This window comes from Helianthus annuus, chromosome 9, assembly GCF_002127325.2.
Source record: "Helianthus annuus cultivar XRQ/B chromosome 9, HanXRQr2.0-SUNRISE, whole genome shotgun sequence".
NCBI lineage: Eukaryota > Viridiplantae > Streptophyta > Magnoliopsida > Asterales > Asteraceae > Helianthus > Helianthus annuus.
The window spans coordinates 145,778,811-145,803,888 of NC_035441.2; the positions used below are offsets into that span (position 1 = coordinate 145,778,811).

At 36.9% G+C, this 25,078-nt stretch overlaps 1 protein-coding gene across 1 annotated transcript; it reads right to left on the minus strand.

Annotated features, from left to right (window-relative positions):
- Window positions 1-8,350: 8,350 nt before the first annotated feature.
- LOC118481795 lies at window positions 8,351-9,167 on the minus strand. The gene is made up of 2 exons (XM_035977068.1): window positions 9,133-9,167; window positions 8,351-9,050 (listed from the first exon to the last, which is right to left on the minus strand). Exons 1-2 carry the CDS (start codon window positions 9,165-9,167, stop codon window positions 8,351-8,353), a joined length of 735 nt encoding a protein of 244 aa, XP_035832961.1.
- Window positions 9,168-25,078: the final 15,911 nt, after the last annotated feature.

The following is a 25,078-nucleotide window of genomic DNA, read 5'->3' on the forward strand; positions in this document are numbered from 1 at the left end:
AACCCTAATTTAAACCATTAGATTGACATTTAGAGCACGTATGTGTAAGATGTATTAAATGAACTTTGCGCATAATGATTCATTTTTATTTTTTTACGACAAGCTATGTAAAAACGGTTTTCATCAACAAATCCAGCCAACGCTTTGATACCACTTGTAGGTTCGGAAATCGGATCTCGAACAAAGTGATTTCTTGTTTTTGATGGTGTAACGAGTGCGGAATCCAAGTTACACCATAAACGAGCGAGAGAGTGAACAATACACAAAAATATTGACGTTTAACAGTTCATGTATTAAATTCGACCGAGTTTCGGTACAAATTTAAACCATGAAAAGCTCAGACAAAACTCACTCTCTCTCTCTCTCTCTGGCTCTTATTCAAGTATGTTCTATTCTGCAAGACAAGCTGGGTATGTATATTGTGATATTTCTAAACTACACCACATCTAAATTTATTAGGTAGTGATGAGTGGAGCTTGTCACTTTAAGACCGCCCGTAGTGGGCGTGTTTTTTTTTAAAAATGCCCAATAACGCCAAATAACGCCCCTCATCCGCCCTCGTAGGCGTTATTGGGCGTGATCTTCGGGTTTTTTGCTTTTGGCATTTTTTGAATAACGCTGAAGGGGGGTTTGACTGGCCAATCATCTTCTTGCAACGGCTAGCTAACGACTAGTATGTTTTTTTTAACCTCTTACCCATTATGTATATATACAAACTTCTTTAATTTTAAACACCAAAACTCTCACACAAACACTATCATTTTATAAAAATATGGATTCCTCTAGTTCCTCTTCCATAGTGAATTTTTACTACAAAGAGTTTTTTGCAGATGGCGATGAATCCACCGATGAGGAGGTCGAGCAAGAGGCGGTTACGAATGCTTGTCAACTAGTGGTGAGATATGTGAAGCATTGTCGCCGCCCCGAACCTGAAACTAAAACAAGAGATTATATAGAACGAGACCGACGCGCGGCACACGATCGGTTGATGAAAGATTACTTTGATGAGTTGTCGGCATTTTCAAACCCAGAAATTTTTAGGCGTCGTTTCCGAATGAGTAAGCGGTTGTTTCTACGCATAGTCGACGACTTGGAAACCAACTACGATTATTTTAAACAAAAAGCGGATGCGAAAGGGACACTTGGATTTACCGGTATCCAAAAGTGTACGTCGGCGCTACGAGTCCTTGCTTACGGAAATACAACCGACATCAACGATGAGTATTTAAAAATGGCCGAGAAAACAATGCGAGACACCTTGGAGCATTTTTGTCGCGGTACAATTCCTATACTTTACTATAATGTTTACAAGTGTTTTTTTTAAGCTTATGTTTGTGTATGTTTTTTTATAAAGGTATTATTGATTTGTATGGTGCACGTTATCTTAGAACGCCCACATGGGACGACCTTCAAAAGATCTACGAGGTACATTCGGCTAAGCATGGTTTGCCTGGTATGATCGGGAGCTTGGATTGCATGCATTGGCGTTGGGATAACTGCCTGACCTCATGGCGAGGCCAACACACACGGGGTGACCAAAAAGGACCTACTGTTATTCTTCAGGTGGTTGCCTCACAGGACCTTTGGATTTGGTCGGCTTACTTTGGCGTGGTCGGGTCATGCAATAATATAAATGTTTTTGAACAATCTCCGTTGTTAGAGGACTGGATTTCTGGCAAAGCTCCAAAAGCGTCTTTTTACGCAAACGAAAACTACTACCCTCATGGGTATTATTTGTGCGACGGAATTTATCCTAGGTATTCGATTGTCGTGAAGACGTTTAGTGATCCTATCGATGAAAAAAGAGCACACTTTAAAAAGGTTCAAGAATCTTCACGAAAAGACATTGAGAGATGCTTTGGGGTTCTTACACAACGATGGCATTATTTGAGAAATCCTTGTCATGCATGGACCAGGCAAAAAATGAGAGATGCTATGTACGCTTGTATAATCATGCACAACATGATTTTGGAAGACGAAGGAAAGGCGATATGCCAGAATTATGTGCCAGAAGCCGTTCAAGAGGAGCATCCACAGGCGTCAATGGAAGAAAGAGTTAATAATGCGCGAGAATTGCGTTACGAACCGTACCATTCCGCGTTAACGGTTGATTTGGTACAACACGCATGGTCGGTTCAGTATGTCCCACTTGAGGGTGAAGAAGAAACGGAGGACGAGGAAGACGAAGTTAGCGAGGGTGAAAAAGCGAAAACAAAAACTAATGTATTTTTTATTTTTTTATTTCTAGTATTGTATTTTTTTTAATTTAATGAAGTATTTTAAGTTTTTAATTAAAAAAATAAAATAATTGTTTAATGATTGGAAGGGGCGTTATTGGGCATTATTCCCACTACGCCACTTTTGCAATAACGCCCAATAATGCCCCCATGCTAACTAGACTGCCACGTGGCAGAAAACGCACAAAGGTGGGGGCATTATTGCTCAAAACACTACGCATGGTCGAGATGAAAATGACCCAAAATTTAATGAATATGATAATGCTTATTTTATACTTTAATGACGTCATCAAAAGTTTGTACAGCTTTTCAAAAAAAAAAGACTAAACTAACAATATATAGTGTGTTCGTATTAGATTAGTAACGATGAAGGTTATAATTAACTTATGTTTTTTTTATCTAAATATAGGATTTATAAGTTATAGATAAACAGGGAAGGTTCATTTGAGAAGAAAAATTAATTAAGAAGAAAAAGAACAAAGGGTATAATTGTAAAACATTAAATACTTTTTCATTTATCTCATTTATTATCATCTTTGACTAATTAATTAATAATAAAAACTATCATCCTTCACACTAATGTTTTTTTACTACACACATCAAAAGTTACCCTACACCTTTCGGAATTTACCCTACACATGTTGAAATTTATCCTACACAACCCGTAATTTATCATATACACATTGTAATTTATCCTACACTCTAAATTATTTTATTTTATTTTTTTTGAAAAAATATATATTTTGAAGATAAGTTACAAATTTTAATATTAAGATGAATACTACTAATTAATGATCTTTGTAGGTTTACCATATTACCCTTATAGTAACATTAAATACTTATATTAAATGAAGTAAAATGAAGGATTTTTATTGGTTGAAATTTCTTCTTTTTTCTTCTTACAAAAAAATTCTTCTCATTTGAACCCTCCACTAGATAAACACACACATATATACCAATTAGTTCACTTCTTATTTCACCAACGTAATTCGTAAAGATTATGTATAAACAATGATTAGAAGAAGCTCATTTTTATGCCAAAAATGTGAAACTAATAAGAACAAAAGCCTGGCAACTTGTTCTTAACATGTCTTCCTCTACTCATTCCATTGTCTTCTTCCTCTCTCCTTATAATTCATTTAGGAATGTTCATTTAACCTTTGCTTATATTAGAAAATTATGCGGTTTTTGTAATAGTGACACGTCCAATTGTCATAGACCAGCTGAAAAATTAGTTGGAAACAATGACAACGTATCAAGTAATTTACATTGAAGAACACATAGTTTGTGTTGGCTTGAAAGATGGAAAGACTGGATTATACATACATTCGATCAATGATAACATTTCTGCCCTAAAGTTTTTTGCTAATAAAAGCATGATGCTTAACTTGGGTTCACGTTGAGGTATAACCGCATTACTTCGTATCATGAAGCAAAATCAAACCAATAAGGTATATTCCTACGTGCTATGACAACATTTGTTTACCTTTCGTTGGACCAAGCAAGAGTTTCCATGCCAATGCTAATGGGAACAGATGAAAATGTTCCATCAAAGAAGTGAGACTATTTGTACGCTGGAAATTTTGAAAAAGGAAAAGAGGCCCATGATTGTCATGTTTTAATACATGTGAACTATGGTGGATGAGACAAGGGAGTGGTACAACAATCTATTAATGGTCCTACATGACGATTAATGACCTAACTCATGCCCCCCACACTCTTCAGCCTTATAGCTAGGTTTACGAATGTAGAGAATAGGAAAACTATTTAAGAAAGGAAAACTATGTAATTTAAAGACATATACGACATAATTTAAATATATAAAAAAGAAATAATGTCAAGCATATAATCAGGTAAACAGGTATAAGTTATGGCTAATCGGGCCGGGTAAACGAGTACATCACCAAATCCAATACTCGTCACATACCCACGAAAAAAATCACATACAATCTCACACCCTTTTAAACCCCATACCCATTCTGGATCTTTCGGGTATTCAGTATTCTCATCAAAGTTGTTGTTTCATTGACATCCCTAGATATACATCTTGTGATGATTAGGGTAGAGGTATGTATTTTATGTTTTGTGATTGAAGAACGATTTTCTTTTATTAATCATTCCATGATCTCTTATTCACTGGTTTTTAATCATTAGCAATTTTATCTTAGGTTGACAATTGTTTAGATAACAATCTAGCATGTGCCATTTATCGGTTAAAAAGTTAACTACTGCATCCGTTTTTTAATTCTCCTTCAAACCCTAATTTAAACCATTAGATTGACATTTAAAGAACCTATGTGTAAGATGTATTAAATTAACTTTTCCTATAATGATTTAGTTTTATTTTTCTCTCACAAGCCATGTAACTATTTACTTATTTACCAATACACTAAAAATCTTTTAAAAAGATACAGTTGACACCCCCCAACCCAATTACCACGTGTCTCTCCTCATAACAATATCAATCAATTCAAAACCAGCGTACATACATATCCTATTTCTGACAAGTATAAAGCCAATTTCTAAGGCTGCAAGGTGTGGGAGCCCGGCTTGGATCGTCCTCCACCGGCGCCGGTCCCCTCTCCATGTCGCCCCCCAGCAGCGTCCTCACCGTCCACCTGCGGACGTTTCGACAGGCCTCCCCCTCTCTCACACACCTATGCGTACAACTTATATATACATATATATATATATATATATATATATATATAGGGAGGTTCATTTAAGAAGAAAATTAAATTGAGAAAAAAAGAATAAAGGGTACAATTGTAAAACATTAAATAGTTTTTCTCTCATCTCATTTATTATTATTTTTGACTAATTAATTAGTCATAAAGAGTATCATCCTACACACTAAAATTTTTGCCTAGACACATCAAAATTTATCCTACACGTTTTTTAAATTTATCCTACACATACTGAAATTTATCCTACACAACTCGTAATTCATCCTACACACCTCATAATTTATCCTACACTTTAAATTAATTTTTTTCTTCTTTGAAAATATATATATATTTTTTTAAATAAGTTACAAATTTAATTTAGTGAGCTATTAAAAAGGAAGACTAAGAATTAATGAGCTATCTAATTTTACAAATATAACCTTACACCCATATTAAATACAAAAATTAATTGAAGTAAAATGAAGCATTATTATTGGTTGAAGTTTGTTCTTTTTTATTCTTACAAAAAAATTCTTCTTATTTGAACCCTCCACTATATATATATATATATATATATATATATACATGGGTAGGAGTTGGCTACGAAGTCTACTTTTCCTACAAAGTGTAGGAAGTGTTCTCATTGTGACATGTGTTATCAAGGAATTATATACTAAAGGGCATAAATGTAATTGTATAATTAACTTATTTATGGAAGATATTTCTCTTAAACAAAAATGAAGATATTTAAGGAAACAATAACTCTTTTAAGAATTCAAAATTGTAACTTACTTATAATACGAATAATGCATACTAAATCATATTCTGTTCATTTTTTTTTTGCATCATTCACAAATTCTTTATGTTGTGTTTTAGCAGTTATTAGTTTATTCATATTGAGTTTTACCGGTTACAAGTTTATTCTCATTTGTTTTTTTTTTTTATCATTAACAAGTTTAACGAAGGACATGTACTTGTAGTTATTTGTTGTTGTATTTTTTAGTGATTTGGTTCATTAATATGTGTTATACTAGTCAGTGGTGTCTTGACATTGTGTTTTAACCACATGTACCAGTGTTTATTTCTTCCCATAGTGTTTTAAATGTATGTACCATTGTTTATTTCTTTGCAAAGTGTGTTTTATAATTTAAGAGTTGGTAAATATTGTGTAATACATATATTGCAATGATCAAATGGTGTTTTATTAGATTTGGGCACACCATTCAGACTATAAAACACATAATTCTTTTAAATAGATCACCTAAACTTTAAAAGGCGTATGCTCACTCAAATGCTCTCTTAAAACACACAACTCATCTTTGTAAAACACATCATTCCTTAAAGAACACAATCCAAACTATAAAACATATTGTTATATAAAACACCAGGTTGTCATATAAAACACACCATTGCTAGTAAAATTTATCAACTACTTGAAACGTAATTCTTTTACATATGTAGCAATATGGTACTTATATTAAAGACAAAAAAAAACGTTTGTTATTATGGTGTAACTTTTATAAAAACAAATTATGTATAAAAAAGTTATTGACGTTTTAAAAAGATGGGGGAAAGTTGCATGTGACTTGCATGTTGGTTCCTAAATTTAAGGCATACTAAATTTACTTTAATACCCTTAATCTAAGAAATCAATTAATTTAATTAGAACAAATATTACAATTTTACCACTCAATTAATCTCATCCATCAGTTAGCCTAATCCAATGGCTATGATCACTTTCTTACACTTTTTAGAAAAAAAACACACTTTGTAGAGGAACCTCAGTCATATATATGTATACATATATATATATATATATATATATATATATAGGTAAAGGGTACTGTACAAATTCCCTTATCGTACATTACGTATGCTACAATCTCAGCCGACAGATCATCTTCCCGCAATGAAAATCGCATGTTGTTTTTTTGTAATAATTTTGCATGTGATAAACTTGATGAAATAGCAGGTGTTTTTTTGTAACAATTTCGCATGTGTTAATTCAATTTCGCATGTGATAATTTTGATGAAATAGAAGGTTGTTTTTTTGTAACAATTTCGCATGTGGTAATTCAATTTCGCATGTGATAATTTTGATGAAATAGCAGGTTGTTTTTTTGTAACAATTTTCGCATGTGGTAATTCAATTTCGCATGTGATAATTTTGATGAAATAGCATGTTGGTTTTTGTAACAATTTCGCATGTGGTAATTTTGAAGAAGTCGCATGTTAAAAAACCAACATGCGAAATCGTTACAAAAAAACAACATGCGATTTTCAATGCAGGAAGATGGTCTGACGGCTGAGATTGTAGCGTACGTAATGTACGATAAGCGCATTTGTACGTTAACCAGCCCCTATATATATATATATATATATATATATATATATATATATATATATATATATATATATATATAGGGTCAGGATTTAGAGAAAACGCTCAAAAGTGTGAGAACGAAGAGAATGCTTATGAATCGTCAGATCAAAACAATCTATGGACTAGATGACGCGGTGGCATTTTTGTAAATAAAATCACTTTTATTAATGTGGCGCGCTTCATTAAGGGTAAAAGGGTCTTTTGACTTAACATAAAATGCCAAACTCACACAATTAAAAACCCGCCTCAACACACATAGCACACTTCATCATAATATAACGCCATAGATATAAAACGCCAAACATTGTTTTTAACCGATAAAGCTGAACAAACAGTACTAAAACGACGGAACTTTATTACTAGCATTTACTGTAATAAAAATCGGGCCAAAAACTTCCTATATAAACAAACTCTCAGAACTACTAAAATCCACACCAAAACAGCGAAAACCTATATTTTCCTCTATACCATTCATCTTATAAATGCCAAAAAAACAAAAATATCAAAGATTCAAATCCATGTTTCTTTGATATACACTATTTTCTCAATAAACTTTCGCTCTATGTAATGAGCAAGATCCTCAATATAAACGCCAAAACATACAAAAACCACAAAACTTCAAAAAAGCCATTTCATGGAGATTCTGTTTTTGTTCTCTATAAAGTTTAGCTAAACGGGATGGATAACATTGTTAAACATCTTTCTTGACTGAGGATTAATAATGTTATCCATTTCGTTCAGCAAAACATTATTGAGTTTAGCACGACCAAAATTAGAAGTTTATGGAAGTTTTATTTAGTGGCGGTATTGTTTGTTTTTTTTTTTTTTGGCGTTTGATTTCCTTGCCTGATCTTATATTGTTTGTTATTTAAATTCGAAGTAGCATGTTATGAAGAAAAGAGGTAGAAAAAAGAAAAAGATGCAAAAAAAATTGATTTAAAACGCTAAACTGAGAAATGTCTGTGTTCTATAGGATTGGAATAAAAAACGCCAAACTACTCTAGAATGACTCTCAAAGACTATCTGTATGTGTTCTGTAAGAATGACAAATACAAAACGCCAAACTACTCTTCACTGGCTCTCGAAGACCTTGTCGATCTTCTTTTAATTACGGCCTGTTTGCATGTTGATGCGTAATGTCCATAGGCTTTGCAGTTATGACACTGTCTTTCTTTGGCCCCGGGTTTCGACTTTGATTTCTTTTTGTCGATTGCTATCTCCTGTTTAGATTTCAGGCGCTTTCGAGAACCAGAACCTTTGGATTTATAACCTACAGGGACTCTTATCGGATTCTTGTCGTTTTTATATTGACCAGTTATCTCGGCAAATCTATCCCTAGAACTAGCGGGAGGAGCAACAATCTGCATATCTTGAACCTTCTTCATATAAGATTGAACATGATCCTTGTATAAGGATAGCTCCTCTTTATTACCAGATAAACGGTTCAAAGTGTATTCGGTTGAATAAATAATATCTCGCATCATACTTTGCACATCAGGATCAAGCTCGGTCATATATTCACGACTAATTGAGAATTCAGGAGAGCAGTTTGGGGAGGCCTCTTTGCGCCATCTATTCGGAATGTATTGTTTTGGAAATTCCCTAATGTCCATAAGACTCAAAACGTAGAATATATGTCTACATAGCAAACCAAACTGTTCAAAACGCCTGCATGAGCAACTGCATGTGCAATCAGACTTGTGGAACATTACCTGAAAAACCCCAAAAACAATATCACTATAACGCCATGCATAGAATGTTGGTCTAAAAAAGAAAAAAAACACATTGCATATGATAAAACGCCATTAACAGAAAACGCCATAAAAACCAAAACGCCATTATTTACCTCAAATAAGGATGTACAAGGCTGTTGGAAGTCATTTACGTAAAACTTAACAAACCCATCAGGCTGATCTTCATAACGTTGATTAATGCAATCCAAAACTCCAATAAGCTCAGCTTGAACGTCACAAAAAATATTTTTTGTGTATATATCAACAGCTTGCCTGTCACACCCCGACCACGTAGGACAACAACCGTGGCGGAAACGTCGGGGAGTGTTGCAACAGAATAATTGTTTCACAACTATGGATTCAAAAATAGTTTCGTTTTATTGATAATATTAAACATTACATTATCTTAACACATAGAACAAACAAGTTTTATATCGTCTATCATAGTTATTATGTCACTAAGGCCTTGTCCAGATCCTATGTGACGCATGCATCCTAGAAATCAATCAAGCATCGACACCTGAAACATATGTAAAAACTTAGTCAGCAAAGAAATGCTGGCGAGTACATAGGTTTTATAAGAGTATCGGAATCATGGCTCGTTTATATGTTGCGGTACTTTATTAGACTACAAGAATCAAAATACAAACCTTGTTTTGAAAAATGTATTGCAACATAGTTAACCAACTCAAATCAAGTTGATTATGATTTATAAAATCTCGTAGCCATGCTTCTTAACCCAAAAACATTTGTTTTAGAAAACCAACTTGTAAAACATCTTGTAAAAAACTTGTTAAAAACTCGTCTAGTTTATATCTCTTAGTAAAACATCGTTGTATGATATCGTTTCAAAATCGTTTACCCAAGTGAACTAAATAACGCCACGATATGTAATATGATGAAAACACTTATATATAGGAAGTACCAGCGGCGTATCCACCATGCTTTCATCACATTACACCCGTCCCGTTATCTAAACACTAATCAAAAACCAATCGTTCACCCAAATTGTTTAAAATCGTTTGAAAATCGTTAACTCGTTTAGAATCGTTTAAATCATCCTCGTTTTAATTGTGAAAAACTATTTATGGTCGTCTCGCTAACAACATTCAAACCTTCGTGACTCGTCCATCGTTCAACTCGTTCTCGTATTAACAAACCACCAAAGGGTAAGTTAACAAATATCAGATTCAGTCGCTACCCACAACCCCCACACATAACCATGGGTGTAGTAAAGTAACGGGATTTGTCAGATCCTATGGTACCATAACCTAATACTGGTCGGTTCGGCCAAAATTAATGAATGTCATTCGTTATGTAACTACAACCATCAAGTTTTGTTCACATTATAGAAATCGTTATTAGTTTAGTAAAAATCGTTTTAATCGTTTTTGAAATCATCGTTTAAACCTTGAAAACATTTCGTACATATGAATCACCCCAAAACATTTAAAAACAGTAAAATAGGGGAACTATGTACTCACATGTAGTGCAAAGTATCCTTGATCAAATAGAACTTCAACAACTCGAGCAAACCAGAGAAATCAAGTAGCTCGGAGTAATCGCACCACTAGTCAAACCATATACGCCTAAATCGGAAGATCGGACAGAATGAGGTCTTGTAAACCAAATGAGTGTTGGAACTCATGTGATATGGTTTAACAAAGCCTACATCCTAAATCGGAACCTAACCTAAGTGCTTTCGACCCATCGCGGCCCATTAAGGTAGCTTACGCTACTTTAACGCATCGTGCACGCAAAAGCGCGTTCGAGACGTCTAACTAGTCCTATGACAAGTATTATATGCCCATACATGTTTAATTATGTTACATAATCAGTTACGTGTCAAAAGTTTAAGTTACATATGCTTAATTACCAATTATGTATGAAGAGGGTATTTTGGTAATTTACCAAGGGCACATAAACTACTTATCATGCGACTAATCAAACCTAAGTGACCATAAGGTATAACTCCGGAAGGTTATTCCCTACGCTACTATGGTCACTAGACGTGTTTGGTCGGATCCTAATGATCGACCAAACGGGTCGTGTTCGAAAGTCTAAGCGGGTGTTTAGTCCGCTTGACTTACGACTCTACATAAGCACTAAACTAAAAAGCGACGAGCTAAACATGCCAAAGCATGTTTAGTTAAGTTAGAAAACAGGTTTTGATATCAAAACAAACGGTTTTGATATCCTAGAGTAGTTTGGTTACAAAATACGCGAGAATACGCATTTTGGCCGAAACTACGACTCGCCACTGAGCCTAGATAACGTGGTAATCAGTAGGTATAGTCACTAGGGACTATAACCATCATGATTACGCTCACGTTATGAAGTTCAAACGAACTTCGCATTGACCATAAACTGGTCAAAGCAGAAAGTCAAACACAGTTTGACTTTAACGATAGAAACGAACGAAAAACGCGAAAGAATACTTACAGAAGGTCCCCGCAAGATTCGAACCCGATTCACTCTCAGGTAGGAAGCACAAACTTCCACTTAGAGAGTGTAGAATCAGATTCAAATGTGAGGGAAATGAGTGAAGGGTGGGGGGTATTTATAGAGTTTTCACAACCGTTAGGATCGTTTCTTGAAACCCGAGCTTCGATCCAAGCCCTACACATCATACCCACTGATTTGAATACCATGGGAGCCTTCAAACCAGCCCATAGAATGGCCAAAACCATGAGCATAAGTGTGTAACAGCTGGAACAAGCTGGAAAACACATTCTGCTGATCTGGGAGGTCCTTACGAACCGTATGGAGATGTGCTTACGGTCCGTAAGCCGTGTGCAGATCAGCCAAGTTTGAAAAATGGCAGAACAGGCCCCTGAAGCCCCAAACTTGATTTTTAAGCATTTTTGGCACGTTTAAACCCCGTTAACCCCATTTTAAGGCTCTAAAATGAAGTTAAAGTATAGGGAACTTAAAATGTGCTCAAAAATATCTCGGATGTCGGCTCGTTTGGTCGTACGATTGCGTTGTTCGGTTAATTACGACGGGAGTCGTAACGAACGCAAAAACGATCCAAATTGCGCGACGAATGGATTTTTATTATGCCAAACACTAAAACATAATATTTTAATGCTCACATAAATTTTTGGATGTCCGGATGTATTCAGAACGTAAGATATGCGCGAAAATGCAAACTTATGCACTTTTTGACGCTTTTAGTCCCTATTGATCAATAAAGTTTGTTTTAGCATACCGAACCCCTCAAAGCCTATTTCTAAGCTATGTAAAGGTTATTTAGGGTATGTTTAACTTATGATCAAGTACCGGAATGTTCGTTACCATACAAATCGGTATAGTTTCGCAGTTTGACACAAATAGTCCCTGCGATCGAACAAACTTGATTTCAACACACCAAACCATCCAAAACTTATTTCTAAGTTATGTGGAGGTTATTTAAGGTATGTTAAGCCTATTTCACTATTCCGGAGTGTTTGTTGCGTTAAACTGGTTTTATTTACGCATTCGTGCGCATATAACCTTCCAGAAAGTGATTTAGAGCTTGAAATCGGAATCGAATCGAATTGCAAAATCACCAAACACAAATACTCACATAATAACACAAAAACACATATAATAACACCAAAGCACATTGTTTTATTAATAATCAACATTGTTTTACATCGCACCACGACTACAGAACACAGTTGTCACAGTCTCCCCTACGTCAGGAAATTTCGTCCCGAAATTTTAACTAGAGGAAGCTTGTGAAAACAAATGCGGATATTTCGCCTTCATCTGGTCCTCACGTTCCTAAGTAAACTCTGGGCCACGTTTGGATTTGTAGGTCCCCTTGATGTGTATGGATCTTCACAGAATCGTCTTTCCAATCAAGAGTGCGGAATCCTCTTGATCAGAATAAGCAGAAAACAAGTAGAAGAACAAAAACAGCAATTCAATCAAACCGGGTTTTATTGATTATCTATCAAGACTGATTACAATCAATCAAACCCTAACCACACACTCAATTTCGTCCAAGCTCTCACTCTCACGAAATTCTGTCTCTCAAATTCTGTTCTGGCTGATTAACCTAAACCCTAATGTCTAACCTTGTTTATATAACACAAGGTTTACAACTGGGCTAGGTCAAACATCATGGGCTGCGAATTGGACAGGCCCAATTCGCCCCCCATCACCCAATTCTTTGGGTTTAGTTAGCCCAAACATTACAACTAACTATTACAAAGCTAAACCCGCTAACCGTTTATCGTTTAACTAATTACAAGATATCCAAAGACCAAATCTAAGCTGTTGTCACAAATATGCACCAACAAACTCCCCCTTGACAATAGCTTCATAAAAACTTTGTCTTGAGTCAAAACTTTGTCTTCGGTCTTCTTGCAATCTTCAAGTAGTCTTGCACTGTCTTTGGTCTTTGGATAGCTTCAGCTTCAATAGCTTCTGTCAGCAACAGACTCCCCCTAAGCTGATGCATCCAATCACCAAATCTTCAACACATTAGCATTTGAGTAAACTCCAGTTTAGCATTTGCACAGCAATCTTCAAACTCTTCAATCTTGTCTACAATATAGAAAGGAGGTTCTACCATGCATCCAATCAAACTCTCATCATCACACTTCACAGCAACTTCTCAGTAACAAACCGCTTCAATCTGTATACTATAAAACAAACATCTCGAGAAACCATAAGAATTTTTCAACATAAGTGAAATAAATTATTATTTTTCAAGAGATTAGTTAAACTGTATAACAGATTAAGCTTTTTCAACTTATCACCAACACATAAAACTTTTTGTTCAACACACAAGAACCTGTCTGATTTAAGATTTTGAACTCACTTTCTAACACCGTCTCCCCCTATTAGTAACAATTCCTCCAAGAATAACAGTTTTCCGTACATTAAGAATTTAAACAGGAAAAGACACTATTTTTGGATTTTTATATTTTCTGAAAGCAAGTGAATACAAAAGCAATAAACACTCTATTTTTGTGAGAATCACTGGTAAGAAGATCATATCAGCATAATCAAACTGTTTTACACAATGAGATTATTCTTTATTTAATTTTTCGTGAAAAGCAGTTCAAGACGATTACCAGTATATTTGTCCACTTAAACAAAATACATGAACATTTCAAGTACCATTACCATATGATACTTTAAGGTAAGTTTATTTATTTATTTATTGAAATACGAGCGTGTCCCACAACAGGATATACCCCCGCGATCAAGGTATGCACAAAGATTTATCGTAGTAGGTGAGTATACTGATGTCATCCTTTAAGATATCCTGACTGTATCTAGGTCTGCATATAATATGTTTCATTATGTTTTAATTACTTAACTATGAACACCCAAATAAATACTAATCAAATCCTGGAAATATAAACAACACACTCTATCATGCAAGTATCTTCCCTACCACATATTTCACAAGTCCAATCCAAATTTCTGAAATCTTAACTGGGAATAGGTTGAGAAGAGAATAGAATAGATCTTTAGTAGAGATGGTATAATATACAGATCAAATGAGATTTTCTCAGTTTGATATAGGTTTCTTGGGTTTCTTTTGGGCACTTGAGGGCCTCTTTCGGGTGTATTAGATCTATAGCGCGACAACGTACAGCTAGGTCAGCATGTATCTGGATGCAGCAGAAGCTGTCGTTGCCTAGCACCTCCAGGTCAGCATATATCTGGATGCAGCAGAGGAGATACACGACTTTTTTCAGAGAAGATTTCAGAATCAGATCAAAATTGTGTGTATCGGGAAAACATACAGACATTCAAATAGAAATGAGCTAATTCCAAGTGACTTTCTTTCCTGGGGTCATGTACAATTTTAGTTCTAACAGACAGACAGCCAAGATATCCCTAGATAAAACAACAGTATAAAGACCCAAAACTTCAGATTTTGGCAATCTATCAACGCAAGAATTAAGGTCATTAAACCATACACCACTGATGTGTTTTCCCACTCATATTCAGTTCATTTAAGTTTATATCACATCGGTAAGTTGATTATTTCATGCTTTTGCCTACTGGTACATCTTAAAATGAAGCTGCTATCACACTTAAGCAATTTTGATTCAATTTCAGTGTGACAGTCTAACTTGCCAATGTACTATCACTTCTTCTTTTTCACACAGTGAAATCTCATTTTTCATTTTTCAATTTTTTTTTATGTTTTTGATTTTTCAATTTTTTTTGTATTTTTGATTTTTTAGAAAAAGCAGTAAACTATTTACAAAATTCTTATGAAAAACCAGTTATTCAGGATTCCTCATCCCGTTGAGTTCGACTAAATGTTCAAAGCGAGCCCTGTCAAATGCTTTAGTATAAAGATCTGCCAGGTTATCCTCTGTGTCGACTCGATGTAATTCAATTAGTCTCTTTTCAGCACAATCCCGTATAAAATGATGACGTATGTCAATATGTTTTGTGCGACTGTGGTTCACGGGATTATTAGTTATTGAAATAGTGGCATTATTGTCTATCATAATAGGAGTACGAGTGAAATCCAAACCGTAATCGCGCATTTGCTGTTGTATCCAGAGAACCTGAGAGCAGCAGCTTCCAGCAGCAATATATTCAGCTTCACACGTAGAGGTAGACACACAGGATTGCTTCTTGCATTGCCAAGACACGATCCTGCCTCCTAAGAACTGACAACCACCTGTTGTAGACTTTCTGTTTGACTTGCATCCTCCAAAGTCTGAGTCAGTGTAAGCAACAAATGTCAAATCACTATCAGCTGGATACCATAACCCAAGTTTAGGTTTCCCCTTCAAGTAACGAAGAATCCGCTTCACTGCTTTCATGTGTGACTCTTTTGGATTAGCCTGATATCTGGCACACAGGCATACGGCAAACATGATGTCAGGTCTTGAAGCAGTCAAGTACATTAGAGAACCAATCATTGCCCTGTATTGAGTAGGATCAACGTCTTCAGTACTTTCATGATCTGGGCCAAGATTGTGATTTTCACATATGGGTGTGTTGGAAGTAGAGCAATCATTCATTTTGAACCGACTCAAAATGTCATACACATACTTTGTTTGATGAATAAACATCCCATCCTCCTTCTGTTCAACTTGTAATCCCAGAAAGTAAGACAGCTCACCCATAGCACTCATTTCGAACTTGCTCTTCATCACCTGCTCGGACTCTTTACACATGCTTTCATCAGATGACCCAAAGATGATGTCATCCACGTACACCTGCACCAGCAGAAAATCTTCCTTCTTTCTCTTGATGAACAGTGTACTGTCAATCTGACCTCTTTCAAAACCATTCTTGATCAGATGTGTAGACAGTGTCTCGTACCACGCCCTGGGAGCTTGATGTAACCCATACAAAGCCTTATCAAGTTTGTACACTCGATCTGGATAATCTAGATCAACGAACCCATCTGGTTGTGAGACATACACCACTTCTTGGACTTTCCCGTAAAGAAACGCACTCTTCACGTCTAGTTGGTAAACTTTGAAGCCCTTGAAAGTTGCGAAAGCCAGAAACAAACGAATTGCCTCCAACCTTGCCACTGGTGCAAACACTTCATTGTAATCTATCCCTTCTTGCTGATTGAAACCTTTGACAACCAATCGAGCCTTGTTTCGCGTGACTATACCTCTTTCATCTTTCTTGCACCTAAACACCCATTTAGTGCCAATCTCTCTTTCACCTTTAGGAAGATCAACCAACTCCCAAACCTTCAACTTAGCAAACTGGGCCAATTCCTCTTGCATAGCTTCAACCCATGAATTGTCTTTAAGAGCCATATGAATGTTCTTAGGCTCCTCTTGGGAAATAAAGCAACTATACAAGCACTCGTTCACAATCCCAGTCTTCTCAATCGACACAAATAAACCAGTATTCGCTGCTATGCTTCTTCTCGTCTGAACACCTGCTGTAGGATCTCCAAGTATCATGTCAACTGGATGATCTCTACTTGCTCGTGTAGTAGCAACAACATCGACTACTAGATTGTCACCCAGGTTTGATCCAACCTCCCCCTGAATGTTCTGATTTGCAAACGGATTAATGAAATCCTCCCCCTGATTGGGTTTGGGTTCACCATCACTTGAATCAGTATCAGCAACATCATGGGAAGTTTCCGGAGCATCTGTCATATCAACATTCGATCTAGGCATGAACTCGCCTTCATCATCTCCATTTATCACTGTTTGAATCAGCTGAGACTCATCTGCATTGAAAAACTCAGGAATATTAAATGATTTAAAAACACTTTCATAATCATATAATATAGCTGGTCCACTCGTTGACTGTTGAGGTTTGTAAGAAGTAATTTCAACATTAAACACAACCTCAATTTTACCAGTTTTTAGATTAAAAACCCTTTTATTCGGTGCGCCAGGTACGTAACCTAGAAAGTAGCCCTCGTCAGCCACCTCACCGAATTTTTGTTTATCTTTATTTCGCACAATGGTGCAGGGTAATCCAAATGGTTCAAAGCCTTCTAAGTTTGGTTTCTTGTTAAACATTAATTCATGACAAGTTTTGTTAAAACGTTTAACAGTCAAAACTTTGTTTAGGACATAGCAAGCTGTATTCACAGCTTCTCCCCAGAAGAGAACTGGTAGCTTAGAATCTGAAAGCATCGTCCTAGCGGCTTCAATCAACGTCCTGTTTTTCCTCTCAGCGACTCCATTCTGTTGAGGCGTATAAGGAGCAGAATATTGATGTTCAATTCCCTTGCGAAGACAGTAGAGATCCAGAATACGATTCTTGAACTCCGTGCCATTATCACTCCTTATCCTCTTTATCTTTGCATCATGGACGTTTTCCAATTTTGTAAAAAGATCTATCAACATCTCTGTTGTCTCATCTTTTGTACCTAAAAAGAAAACCCATGAATAACGTGAATAATCATCAGTGACAACTAAACAATAGTACTTTCCACCTATGCTCCTCACGTTCACTGGACCGAATAAATCCATGTGAAGTAATTCGTAAGGGGCATCTATGGAATTTACTGTTTTTGATTTGTGAGGTTTCTTGTGTTGTTTTCCCTTTTGACATGGAAGACATTTGTCCTCCACTTGAAACCTCTGCAATGGAACCCCTTTCACTAGCTCATTTTTAACAAGGTAATTCATTTTTCGATAGTGAATATGGGCCATGCGTCTGTGCCACAACATCGATTCAGCTTCAGATGCTTTTGATAGTAAACACGCCACCACTGCAGTTGGATCCTTAGCACCCATGTCCATGACATAAGTGTCATTTCTCCTTGGCGCTCGCATCACTATCCAATCGTCCGGTATCTCCAAACCTGGTTTCAACACTAATGCTTCATTCTTGGTGAAATGGACCGAGTGACCCTTGTCGCAGACTTGTGACACGCTCATGAGATTGTGTTTAAGCTGCTCCACATAGTTCACTTTGTCCAGTGTGATCTTCCCATTGGTCACCTTTCCTCGTCCTGTAATTCTACCACCTTTCGCACCCGCAAAATTCACATGTCCTCCATCATAATCTTCAAATTCAGTCAACAACCTCGCATCCCCTGTCATGTGCCTGGAGCAGCCACTATCAACATACCACAAGTTAATAATCCTCCTTAGCAGCTCCTGCACACACCAACCAAGAAATTAGTTAGATTGGGGGACCCAAGCCTTAATGGTCTTGGGTCGTCCAAATTCACCAACCACCGGAACATCCATCCAATATCCATTACTCCTAACTGGAGTCTTGGATCTCAGACCAGTTTGAATTTGATTTTGATTTCCACTAGGTCTTTGGTCCTGAGGGTTCCTATGTGTGTTTGGACTATTTGACCTTTGAAAATTTTGATTTTGATTCCAAGAAGCATTATTATTATAATTTCTAAAGCCATTGTTATAAAAATTTCGACCACCATTATTTTGGTATCGATTTTGATATTGACCTTGACTTCTGAAATTATTTGTATTTTGGTTGTTCATTTTTGGTGAACTGCTTCTAGGTCTCTCAAATCTGCCTGGTGGAGATCTAGGCTGAAATCTAGGTTGATTTCTTTGAAAACGAGGAACTTGTGGAGTTCCTTTTTCAGCCTTATCCACACCAACAGCAACTTTCTCTGGTTGCTTAGGAGCAGATTTCTTTGGAGAGTTTGACTCTCTCTCCTGCTTATCACCACTTTTCTCTGGTGACTTCTCTCTCTTCCTCTCATCCACTTGTGCTTCATTCCTTTTGTTAGGACAGCAGCTAGCTACATGTCCTTTGGTGTGACATTTGAAGCACGACATCCTCTTCGAAGACTTCTTATCTGAAGCCTTTGAACTAGATTCAGGCTTTGATGATGATGCTTTAGAAGAATCTGGTTCAGTTTGCTTAGTTTCAGAATTTTCTTTGTTCTTGTTTTTAGCAAACTCTACATTAGATTCATTTTCAATAACAGCTGTTTCGTTTTTCATGTCACTTCCTTGAACAAAATTAATCTGTTTAATAACAGTTGGATTCTTATTCTTAGGATGTGAAGTTTTCTTTTTCAAAGCTGGTTTGCTGTTATCATTCTTCTTAGCATCATCACACGACTCATCACCCCGACTTGCTGTGGAACTACTTGGTGCTGTTGACATAAACTTTGTTAGCTCATCTTCATCAGGTAGGAATGAATAATCATGACTAAGAGGAGGTGGGACTTCATTAAAGCCTTGGAATCCCACACTAGTCTTGTCATTACTCTTCTTTAACCCACCCATCATATGTTTCATAACAAAAGTAGAATCCCTGAATTGACCCAATTTCTTTTCAAGTTCAACAATTCTGAGTTGAGCATCTGACAACTCTTTGTTTTTATCAGAAATCTCTTTTGTTTTCTCAGCCATCATGTCATGAGCTAAGTCTATGACTTGAAGTTTTTCATTTAATTTGCAGGTTACGGCTTCAATTTCACTTTCATAATCTTTTATTTTCTTCAAGTATGACGTTTCATTTCTTTTAGCAAAAAAGTTTGATTCTTTAATGTTAGACATCTCGCTTACCAAACTTTTGTTTTGTGCAGACAACCTGTCAACCTCACCCTGTAATTCACGACATTTTAAACACACAGAATTAGATTTTACCTCTCCTGTTTGTTTGTCAAGGTTGGCCATTAGAGCTGCAAGCTGAGCTTCCAATTGTTTATACTTAGCATCCTTTTCCTCAGCTACTCTTTCATGTTCAGACTTTTGTTTTTCATCTTCAGCACCTGTTGTCTGATCAACCTTCTTTTCTTCAGCTTTATTCTCTACCTTCACCTCAGCATCCACTTTCACTTCAGCATCATCTACTTTAGCTTCACCATCATCGATTGGAGTAATCTCTGCCATGAATGCTTGAGTGACATTCCCATCATTTTCTAAATGAATGCTCCAATCATATGAACCCTCTCTTGCAGTAGAGATCAATGCCTTTGAGCTAGAGTTGTTTGATGCATTCCTGTTGTTTGAACTCTGACTCGAATTTTCTTGCTTTTGTTTCTGGCATTCCCTAGCAAAATGCCCATAACTTTGACAATTAAAGCACCTTACTTTGGTCTTGTCGAAACCAACACTTCTTCCCACAAACTTCCTTCCTGTTCTGTTCATGAACCTTTTCACACGCCTAGAAATCATGGCCATCTGCCATTGCAAATCCATCTCCTCAAGATCATCAGGGTCAATCTGATCATAGTCTTCATCTAAAGTAGCAGGATCAGATATCTTTCCCTGAATGTAGTTTTCATAAGAAGCCACAAACGAAGCAAGTAGAGCCAGATGCTCTTCAGCAGACTTCACACTCATTGGCATTGACTTAGCACTACTACTCTGCTTAGAAGCTGACGATTTCTTTACTCCTGATGATCCTCCTGAAGCAGCAACAAAACACACATCACCATCCTGATTCACCATAACCTGCTCATTTTCACATGATAAAAACGCAGTAGCAGAGTCGCTAGAAGCGTTGTGAGATGAAGAAGATGTAAGCCCATTGTAAACCGCCGGATCTTGAACCTGATCATATCCAGTATCTTTCTTCTTCATGCTGAGCTCATAAGCTCTCAACTTTCCTACCACCTCTTCAAGCTCTTTTGATTCATAATCTGCTTCACCCTTGATCATAAGAGTGTAGATATCCCACTTAGTAGGCAAAGCATCAAGCAGCTTGTCATTCTTCTCTACGTCAGAATAGCAATCGATCTCATAATTGTCTATTTCTGACATCAGATGGTAGTAACGAGTGATGACGTCTTCAAGTGACTCATGCTTCATGTACTTGAAAACAGCAAACTGCTTCTTCAGTAGATCAATCTTGTTCTTCTTGACATCAGCATTTCCAGCGTATCTTTTCTCCAAAGCATCCCACATATCCTTTGAGTTAGTGTACTTCTTGAAGGTATGTTTGATGCTATCAGGTAACGACATTTTGATTGCAGCCAAGGCTCTCTTTTCAGCCTCATACATCTTTTTATCATTATCTTGCATGTTCACATATTCTGTTCTACGTGGTCTGCCCTCAAAGTCGTGTGTAGGAGTCACGTACCCATCTTAGATGCATATCCACATGCGCGTATCCTGATATTCAATGAAGGACTGAAAACGATCCTTCCATGTCAAATAGTTTTCCACCTTCATCATCTTAGGTGGTTTGTTTGTAGTACCAACCTCATGTTCCATCTTCAACAGCTCGTTCAAAGTAGACATGTTCGACATTTTAAACGTAACAGACTGAGAAAACCGTACAAAATTTGTCCGAAAACAGTGGTTACCAAATTACACCGTTAGAATCGTCTCGAAAAGACGAATCCAATGATATATAATGTCAAAAACCGAATTCGGGATTTTCCAGAGTCCAAGGAATCTAACGGCGCAAACGGTTCTGTCAAATGAGCTACGGATCAATTTCTATTTGCGAAACACTGAAAATTTTCCGACGCTTGCCAACTGAAATTCCACCCTTTAATTTTGCTATTAATTTCGCTAGCTAGTCAAGGGTTATTTCGCAGATCAAATTCGCTGGTCTAATTCACTGATCTAGTTCGCTTAAATGTCAATTTCGCTGTCAAAATCGCTGGTCAAATTTCGCTGCCAATTTCGCTAAATTCGCTGGTCAATATCGCTATACGACAACCAGTAAATTCGCCGAAAACCGTAATAATTTCGCTGTGGAAAATTTTACGGTTACCAAAGTCGCCTTTGGATTTAACTTTGCCGGTCACCGAGTAATTTTGTCACAAATTCGCTGGTGTGTTAATTTCGCTGGTCAGTCAGCAAAATTAATCAAATTCGCCAGTTAAGTTTGGAAACTTGATCTGATTGAAATTTTGAAGATTTTTCTGATTTTCTAACACTGATCTGCAAAATCAAAACACCAAATCAGCAACTTAAAACCGAAAATTATGAAGAACTGATTGAATAAACACGAAGAACACGAAGAACAGTTTTCGAATCTTCAAGTCTATCAGCCGAAAACTTTTCCAGAGTCAACCGAATCTTTCCAGAAATCCCGCAAACCACCAAACAAACAAACTAGAAGATCAAACAGCCAAAAAATTCGAAAATTTTATCAAACCAAACACACAAATTTCGAAAATTTTAAAAACCCTAATTTTCAGGTTTCAAAAAATCGAAAATTTTACTCCCTGTTTCTGCAGCAACAATTCTGAACCGAGCAATCAAGAGCCTAACGCTCTGATACCAATTGTAGGTCCCTTTGATGTGTATGGATCTTCACAGAATCGTCTTTCCAATCAAGAGTGCGGAATCCTCTTGATCAGAATAAGCAGAAAACAAGTAGAAGAACAGAAACAGCAATTCAATCAAACCGGGTTTTATTGATTATCTATCAAGACTGATTACAATCAATCAAACCCTAACCACACACTCAATTTCGTCCAAGCTCTCACTCTCACGAAATTCTGTCTCTCAAAATTCTGTTCTGGCTGATTAACCTAAACCCTAATGTCTAACCTTGTTTATATAACACAAGGTTTACAACTGGGCTAGGTCAAACATCATGGGCTGCGAATTGGACAGGCCCAATTCGCCCCCCATCACCCAATTCTTTGGGTTTAGTTAGCCCAAACATTACAACTAACTATTACAAAGCTAAACCCGCTAACCGTTTATCGTTTAACTAATTACAAGATATCCAAAGACCAAATCTAAGCTGTTGTCACAAATATGCACCAACAGGATTCCCAGCGAATTTTTACCATTCGAATTCGTTTGTTTTTCAACAGTTTGAAAGTACGGTCCATGATCTCCACGGGTTTCTCGACAAAGTGCATTGTTTCATTGATTCGAATATCGTTGAGAGGAATGTGAAGATCAGCGTCAGCTAAACACTTTCGCAAATTGGACACGTGAAAAGTCGGGTGAATATCCAAAGGAACATCATGTCGTGATATAATCTCATCAACATAAATCTTTGCAAGTTTATCAGCAGATAGGACCTTGCGAATTGGAATAAAATGAGCTGATTTCGTTAATCGATTGATAACAACCCAAATAGCATCGTGACCTTTAGATATATGCGGCAACATAGTGATGAGATCCATCGCAAGGCTCTCCCACTTTCAAACCGGTATCTCTGGTTGTACAAGCAAATCAGAAGGTCGTTGATGTTCAGCCTTGACTTTAAGACAAGTTAGGCATTTTGATACATACAAGGCAACATCCTTTTTCATACCCGACCACTAGCACTGAGTACGAAGATCCTTGTACACTTTATCAGCACCAGGATGGATAGAATATCGAGACTTGCGAGATTCGTCCATTACCAAGGTGCGAAGGTCGTCTTGTTTTGGAATCCACAAACGATCCTTGAAATAGAGCAACTCATCGTCCTTCGTTTTGAGCTCAAGCTGATGTGGTAATTCCGTACCCATTAAATTTTGTGAAACACAAAATTGCTGAGCTAGAAGAACACGAGTTTGAAGATCAAAAAGCGTTTGGAACGCTTCTTCTTGTTTGGGTCTCCACTCAAAAGGCTTATTCTTTTGAGTCAAAGCAGTGAGTGGAACCGCGATTTGAGAAGTTGAAATTGAATTGACGATAATAACCAGCAAGACCAAGAAAAGATCGAATCTTTGTAGGTGTTGTTGGTGTATTCTAGTCTTTAATAGCAACAAATCTTGGATGGATCCACATGAATACCCTACTCATTGACTATATGACCCAAGAATTAAACTTCTTTAAGCCAGAATTCACACTTGGAGAATTTAGCGAAAAGTTGTTCCTTCTTCAGGAGTTCCAATGTTAAGCGAAGGTGTTGCTCGTGCTCGGCTCGAGACTTCGAATAGACAAAAATATCGTCGATGAACACAATGATGAACTTGTCTAAATAAGGTTTATAGACCCTATTCATTAAGTCCATAAAGATGGCTGGAGCATTTGTCAAACCAAAGGGCATGACAGTGAACTCATAGTGCCCATATCTTGAGCGGAAAGCAGTTTTGGGAATATCTTCTTCGAGAATACAAAGTTGATGATACCCAGAACGCAGATCGATTTTGGAAAAGCATGAAACACCTTGCAGCTGGTCGAAGAGATCATCTATTCGAGGTAGGGGATAACGATTCTTGATGGTGAGCTTATTCAGCTCACGATAATCGATACACATTCGAAAAGGTCCATCTTTCTTTTTCACGAAGAGGACAGGAGCTCCCCAAGGAGAAAAGCTCGGACGGATGAATCCTTTATCAGATAACTCTTGAAGCTGTTTCGATAACTCTTGCATCTCCGACGGTGCAAGACGATAAGGTGCTTTCGCAGACGGGTTGGCATTGGGTACAAGGTCAATATGAAACAGGACTTGACGAACTGGAGGCAAACCAGGCAGTTCATCAGGAAACACCTCTGGATAATCCCGAACAATCGGAATATCCTGAATACTTTTGCGCTTGTCTTTCTCCTCGGTGACATGTGCTAGAAAAGCAACATATCCTTTTCGCAAATACCTTTGGGCTTCCATACATGACATAAGCTTTAATCCACCTGAAGGTTTCTCGCCACGAATCTCCAGAACATCGCCAGACGGAAGAGGAATACGAACAATCTTATCAAAACAAACCACCTCAGCGTGGTGTTTGGTTAACCAATCCATTCCAACGATAATGTCGAA